This window comes from Crotalus tigris, unplaced genomic scaffold, assembly GCF_016545835.1.
Source record: "Crotalus tigris isolate CLP2741 ecotype Arizona unplaced genomic scaffold, ASM1654583v1 scf7180000018299.754606, whole genome shotgun sequence".
NCBI classification, from domain to species: domain Eukaryota; kingdom Metazoa; phylum Chordata; class Lepidosauria; order Squamata; family Viperidae; genus Crotalus; species Crotalus tigris.
The window spans coordinates 97,965-105,543 of record NW_024096930.1 but is presented as its reverse complement, the minus strand read 5'-3'; the positions used below and the strand labels follow the sequence as shown (position 1 = coordinate 105,543).

Here is a 7,579-nt window from a genome sequence, read left to right as displayed (position 1 = left end):
TCACTTTATTTAATTTATATGTTGTTGTTCTTCAGTTGAATAGTACTCTAAAAATAAAATAACTCAGTTTCAAGGCCAGTTTGATAGGTTTCTCCACACCAGCTAGCCATCTTTGGACTGGAATCACACACCGCACTATACCATAAAGCATTGATTGCTGACTATAGTGGCTGCTGGGTTCACCTAGAATGCTCTGCCAAAACCAAACAAATGTTTGAGTATTTCAGAAACTCTAGCTTTAGTAGATTTTAGTATCAAGCAACACTCAGAGCATTAAGAAACAACTTTTCAGTATAGGATGGTACCTAGTATAGGGTCACCTGAATGTATTATGAAAATAAATATCAAATGTACCAGCTTATATGGCACAAGCAAATATTCAATATCTGCTTCCAGAGTAGCCAGAGTGGACATGAACTTGAACTGCAAAGGAAGCAGTTTATTTATTTATTTTAGAGTTGCCCTGTGGAAAGATGGGTGGCCAATAAATTTAATAATAAAAAGTCTGTCCTACAGACTTCCTTTTTCATATAGTTTACTTGCACTCTACTATTTCATTAGGCAGGATTATTTTTATACTTGAACCTGGAATAAAATGTCAACTTGACAATGTTCTTCTGCTAGACAAACTGTCTCCTCTGAAACATTTGTAACAGGTACCTCTTTTGCTTCATGGTGAGGCTGGTTAACATGTCTTAGTGTTTTTCTTCATAAATATTGGTAATTATTAGGAATTAGCTGCTGCCCTCCTTCGAAGCTATATTTTCTTGTATTCACTGCCTGGCAGTGCACGGTATTTCTTATGTGAGGAAATCTGAGAGAAAAACAAGTACAGCTGGGAGACAGGCTGTGGTAAGTACAAAGCCTAATGCTATGAATATCTCCAGGGACACGCCTGTAGTTGGCTCTTCCCCAGCTATCTCCTTTCTCCCAGCCCCTTCTGGGTGGAGAGATCTGGAATGAAAATTAACTTACACCAGAGGTCAGTGCAGAGTTGGGAGGTTAGACCCATCAGAGCAACATCAGGAGAATCCCAGTTTTCTCAGTGGACGGAGCTGAACAACGGCAACATTCACCAGGGAAAAGGTAGAGTATGACCTTGTTTGGAATTCTGTATATGGAAGAAGGGGAATTTAATTTCTGCAGATGATTAAGGATTTTCGATTGGTCCACCAAGAAAAGCTGGCTGAGGAATTCTGGGAGTTGAAGTCTACAAGTCTTAAAGTTGCCAAGGTTGAGAACCCCTACGACTGTCTACAGAGATTCTCAATCATCCAGGTCATGGTTGTCCCACAGGTGCTTTTCAAAAGGCAACTGGACTTTCTTAAATTTTATTTTTTTGTCTTGGAAACATTTCACTTCTCATCCAAGAAGCTTCTTGGATGAGAAGTGAAACGTTTTCAAGAGAGAGAGAGAAAGAAAAAAAACTAAGAAAGTCCAGTTGCCTTTTGAAAAGCACCTTTGGGATTTCCCCCAGACTGACTTCAGTGGTTAAGAGTGTAACAGGTTTTGAATCCTGCAGCAGGAAGGCATTATAAGTTTTTTCATAGGTATTTTCTGAGTATGACATCCTGCCCCTTTTTACTATTACCAGATTATTTTCTTGAGTGCAGGAGGATAGAAAAGTGCGTGTTTGAAGGGAATGGGGACTGCTAGGCCAATGCTAGGCCAAGTATTGCAGACCTGTTGTATAGTATCAAGGAGATGGGGAGAGGGAAACACTATAAATGATTTCTGGGTATGTCAACACTGCTGTTGGTAATAGAGCTGCTGATAATGCTCCAGACATTTCTGGCTGATAGTAGTGGAAGACTATTGGTAAAGAAAACTGTTTAATTTGTCCAAAGTAAGAGGATGAACTCTGGTTCAGCTAAAGAATTTTATCTTCCTACACTGCCTCTTTTCTAGGATCAGGACAAAGCCATCTAAATAAATATTTGGTTTTTTTATTTGCACTCTTTGGTTGTACTGCTGTTATCTGTGATGTGTCCTGATGTGTATTTTTTTTTTCATGAAATCAGGACTTCTCTTAAGCTAAACATGTGGGACCCAAGTCTATAACTTAGAGCCCCAGAGTTATTTCCTAGAGACCTGAGTATCCTTTTCAATCAATGGAAATGTAACTTCTAAACTTAATTGATAACAGGGACAAAAAGGAGAGAGCTCAGCTATGATTGAAAGGGTACAAGTGAAAATAATAAAAATTTGGGAAGTGCAGCGCTGCTTTTTGGCAGACCACAATTTTGCTTTTCAGCGTGTTACTGGGAAATGAATGAAAAAAGCTTATGGTACATTATGGTACACGTTATTTAGAGAAGGTTTTTGCCGATTTTATCAGCTACATCCAACCACCATTTTCTTTCCCTTCCCCTCAACCCATGTAATTTTCCTCCATATTTTTTCAGTCCTCATTTTTTCTTTTAGTATAACCAGTTGGGTGCATGTCTCACCTCTCTCTTTCCTTTTCTCCCATAGGTGTAGTAGATAATAGTGATACAAATCAGATATACATTTCATTTTTCTTTTGTTTTATCTCATGTCTTTAATTTCTTTTGCAGACTATTTCTTATTCCTTTTCTGCACTGTGCCTAAAAGGGAACAACATGATGAGTTGATACGTATGTATGTACTAGGGATTTGCAAAACATTTAGTCCGTGAATGTTTTCATGAACAGAGCAGCTGGCTTTAGGTAACTCTGAAGTGATAAAAGCTATAGTAGATGAGATAGAAGGCTTGCTGAGATCTTTCTCTCAAACATCCAGGCTGCAACCCTCAACATATTACTAAAGACTTAACTCCACTGCATAATGGGATAGCATTGCTTATTTTCTGTGGTGCAAAATAGGCTATGCCATGGAAAGTGATTTTTCTGGAAAAGATCCTTAAATCTGCTGTCTTTTCTTGTAGGCTGAAGGGGGTTGCAATGGGCTACCTGCCCCCGACCACAAAAGCCTTGCTGCTGGGACTAGTGATTGCTACTACAATAGCAGAAGTGGTTGTGGTTGAGAACCAAACCAGAATATGCCAACCAGCTCCACTCTGGGAGATAAATGGCATAGACCCAATGGCTGGAATTGAGGGCCAGGTGATAGTGGTGGTTCTTTTGAAGGCCAGCTGACAGTTCTGTCTCAAGCAAGCAGCCAGGTGAGTTCAGCCCATAGAGCAGATTGTTTGCTTCAAGAGCTATAAAGAGCCTAAACAGAAACCGCGTCTTTGGCATTGAGGTTTCTGCGGAAAATACTGAAGTGAATGCAACATTGATTAAACTGTTGAAATTGGTTCTCCATCAATTCCTATTCAGCGAGATATCAAATGAGCCCTTGACTGTAATATGCAAGATGTGATATACGAAGAGGAATTGCTATAGTTTAACTCATGAATTTCAGTACTGCATAATGTGTAGTCAGATATCTCTAAAAAATTTCAGCTGTAATAGGTCATTTAGTGAGACATCAAATAACGTGGTTTCTCTTGCTCTACAGATTTTATCCTAAATTATACAAAGCATCCTTCCTAATTTATCCCTCCAAATGCCTTGGATTTCAAATCTCATAATTCCTAACCAATGATGAGAGTTGCAGCCCAACATATCTGAATTTCCACTATCAGTGATGGGTGGGGGCTGAGCATGACATCTCTGCATGTCTTTTCCTATATGTTATTTATTGCTCTTTTTATAACCAGCCTCGGCAGCTTGCAAGAGAAATTGTCTGGCGATGGTATGGCCAATGTCAGTTTCATGATTGTGAATGAAAAGACCCCTTTCTCCAGGGCAATGTATTGGGAGCTCAAACGACATGCTCCCAAAGGCATTCCAGTTTACCAGCAACAAATCCTGGAACCTGATGTCTGGCAAATTCTAAAGGGCAACAAGGATGACTTTCTGATATACGACAGGTTAGTAGCACTTGACACAGGGAAGAATCCTTTCAAGTGGATATGCAGATACAACATGATTATAACACTCTTGGATTCTGTCAAGCACCAGGGAAATCAGGAGATTCAGACAGTTCAAAGGAGTATAAAGAGTTATTGCAAGCTTAAGCTCGCTACAAGAATCTCTCCAATGAACGGTCAAAGGAAATGTGCTGGAAATAAGAAAGGCATTCAAGGTGGGCTGGACTTAGATTTCTTGCAGGCACGCAGACACTCAAGACTTATGACGTGTTTGGCCCTTCTCTCGGGCTCAGCCTTATCATCTCCTACCGATTCTACAGTGGGGGCTGAAAGGAACTGACTAGGCTAAAGCTTAAAAGCAAAAAAAAAAAAAAAAAAAAAACAACCAAAAAAAACCCCCACAACCCTATCTTTAGAGTACATACAGTAGAGGAAAGAAGGCAAGAGGCATGTTCCTTGACTTCAGATAGGGACCTTTTCTTCTCATTCTATCATTGATAAAAATGTCAGCTCAGCCAAATTATATTCATTTCTGTTCATGCAGGGATGAGCGTTCTGAAATAAAACTCTTGCACTTTTCTTGCATGGCATCCGGGTTCTGCAGGTGCAAGAAGCTCACTTTCCATATCCAGTTGCCATACAGTTTTCTGCACTTACCATATGTTGAGGCAGCTGTGCGCTACACATACCATAAAGACTATTGTGGCAATTGTTCCTGGTATTATCTGAACAGCAGCCAAGAGGTAAGAGTTTAAGTCTTCTCTCTCTCTTTAGCTCTTCTGTTTAAGTTGGACATTTCTTATTTGCTCAGCTTATTTTTTGATAATTAAGAATTCTCCAAGTTTTCTGATTGCACATTTTATTCAATGAGGATGAGAGAAATACAGTAAAAGGGAAGCCATGTTTCATATTTTCCTTTGCCGTATACAAGAACAAGCACAACTGGAATATTTCAATTGTATCTTTAGCTGTAATAGGAGGGACTGTGCTGAAAGATCTGAAAGAATAACTTTAGAATCAGACAAAGGGCCCAGATTTAATTATTTACATCTAGGTCTGTTTCTGTTACATATTGGCTGAATCCACACATTGTGTTAAACTCTACTTTGCTTAACCACGACTGGTGAATAAAAAGCAGTTGACTTTATTTGCACATCATGCTATGCCAATACCCACTATGGCTAAGTAGGAATTATAAATCAGGTCAAAGACCATCAGGTTATGATGGTCAAGGCTAAAGGGACATGCAAACCTGCAGTTTATCTCTCTGCACCTGTGGACTTTTTTTTGTCTATCTAACATAGGAAGTAAATATAATAAAATAAAAATGGTTTGAGAAGAGAGAAATCTATTTAGTAATAGATATTTGTATCAAAATGCAAGGGTATCTTTGCACTCATTGTCCCTCCTTCCTGTGACATCTATTGTGGAGCTGTACTTTCTATCTTCTGCCATAATGGTCGGGTTCAATTGTGCCAAATCAAAATGTGGTTTCTTTGTGTCTTAGCTTGTTATGCAAATCCAGCCAACTAGGTCATAGTCTACAAAGCAGGGATAAAACAGTTGAACTTTTTTTTTTAATCTGTTATGTGTAAATCTATAATATTAGCACCTAGTTACAAAAATCTTACTTTTTAAAACCACTTCCTTAAAATTAGAAAAATTGCCTTGACTGAGTCAGCAACAGAAGAAAATTTATGTTTGCTAGAAGACTAGCATCATATTCTGCAAAACTAATTCACTTTGGCAGTTAGTGCTTTGTGCGCGTAGATCACTTCAGAATAATATATGTCATTTTCCTTCACCCTTAAACTGTTCCATCTGGCTTCCTTTTGAGTCCATCTTATAATATATCAGAATTTACTACTATTTCACAGGTGAACAATGCAGCAAGTACTCCTATGATGACAACTGAGGCTCCCAGAGACAAAGTGAAGAGCCTGGAAGTATTGAAAAGTCAGCCTGAAAAGAAAAATCAAGAAACGCCTAACTTCAAACACATAGTCCAGAGCCATTCCCATCATGGGGGAATTAACACAGCCCAACCATCCCTGCATTCTCAAAACCATTCAGTTAATTACCACACAAGGGAATCTCACTAAATGGCTACAGTATGGAAATACACCCTCAACTGTTAGGAACCCCCAAATCTTACACTAAAAAAAATTAAGCAAGCAATGTAAGAAATAGCTAAGAAATAAATTTACACATCTCACAAAGGAATGGTTCCATGTTGGCTCACAATAAGAGAGAGCAGAGTAAACCACATTATTTCCAGAGGGACAAACATCATATTAATCTATAATAGGTTTTGTTTCATTGTGGTGTAACCAATAATTAACTTGAACTCAAGTGGTTTATTGGCAGGGCTGAGCCCATAAGTTGAACAGTTAGAACACAGGTGTCAAACTCAATCACGTCACGTGATGTATCGTGACGTATCATGACTTTTTTTGCCTTTGCGGAGCCAGAGTGGGTGTGGCCTGTGCGTGACGCATCCAGCCACGGGCTGCCAGTTTCACACCTGTGAGCTAGAGGTTTCAGACATTGTCTCTCAGAAGACTATTTTGTGGAAGCACAGATTGGTATTTCTCACTACCACACCTATCTTCTATGCGGACTTAAGCTCCCAGAATTTTCCATACAGCACTGGCTGCAAATTCTGTGAGTTAGAAGTCCATATGATGTTACCTAGTTTGCTAATGAAACCTGTGCAAGAAAACCACCAAGCATAGGGAGCAGCAAGGACTCCACAATTCAATCCTGAGCGATAAATATTCTCTATTTCTGTATGTACTTAGTCTGCTGCTGCTGGGAAATCAGTTTTGATTCCTCACCTTTACAGTTCCTACTTTTCTGTACTCAATGAAGTATGCAGTGTAACCTAAATATTAGTCACTGCAGTCTGAAACTGTTCAGAAAAGTAGTTAACTAAAATGGAAAGCTGGGATGAGGATCAGAATTAGGATTTGAGGAAGGGTGACAGACTAAGTGAGGGCAATGGAAATAAATTTGGCACATTAATACGCATGGACTTGGATGGCTAATTTGAGGACTGTGGTTTATGTGGTGTTCCTGAAAACAAAAAGTTTGCTAGAATCAAGAGAATAAAATGTAATTAACTAGGTTTACAGAAATGTTACTTGCTTCTATATACGATTCACCATATGTAGTCAGAAGGTTTGGGGTGAAACTTAAATAAGTGGCAGAACATTATGAGATGAACTGGTGAAGAAAGTTTATTCTTGACATATTGGCAAAAAAAGTAATGAAAGTGGATACATCATGTATTGAGTAAAAATAATACTGCATTCTGGTGGAAATAAACTATCTGAAATTGCATTTGAAATCTTAATTTTCAATATCTTCATGGATCAAAAGCATTACAAATTAAAGCAAAGTCTTTTATTTAAAACACATGCACAAATAAATATGACCAAACCCATTTTTGCTTTGGGCATCAAATTTAAAAATTATTCCTAGTCATGCGTTCCTTATCAAAATCTTCCGATAGATTTACATCTTTCCCTACTTTATGTCTTGTTTGCCTTTACAACAAATTGCACAAAGACCCTGAATTATATGAGTGTGGTTAACATGGTTAAAAAATATTTGCTAAAGCTTAACCTTTAACAGACTTCATCTTTTCTCTATAACAGCAGCTCACTTAGAAGAAATTGC

The 7,579-nt window shown here is 38.4% G+C and overlaps 1 protein-coding gene across 1 annotated transcript; it reads left to right on the top strand.

Annotated features, from left to right (window-relative positions):
- Positions 1 to 944: 944 nt before the first annotated feature.
- LOC120310792 (selenoprotein Pb-like) lies at positions 945 to 7,247 on the top strand. The gene is made up of 6 exons (XM_039349589.1): positions 945 to 1,086; positions 2,559 to 2,622; positions 2,909 to 3,145; positions 3,686 to 3,898; positions 4,503 to 4,641; positions 5,776 to 7,247. The coding sequence occupies exons 1-6, from the start codon at positions 960 to 962 to the stop codon at positions 5,998 to 6,000; spliced, it is 1,005 nt and encodes a 334-aa protein (XP_039205523.1). The 5' UTR covers positions 945 to 959; the 3' UTR covers positions 6,001 to 7,247.
- Positions 7,248 to 7,579: the final 332 nt, after the last annotated feature.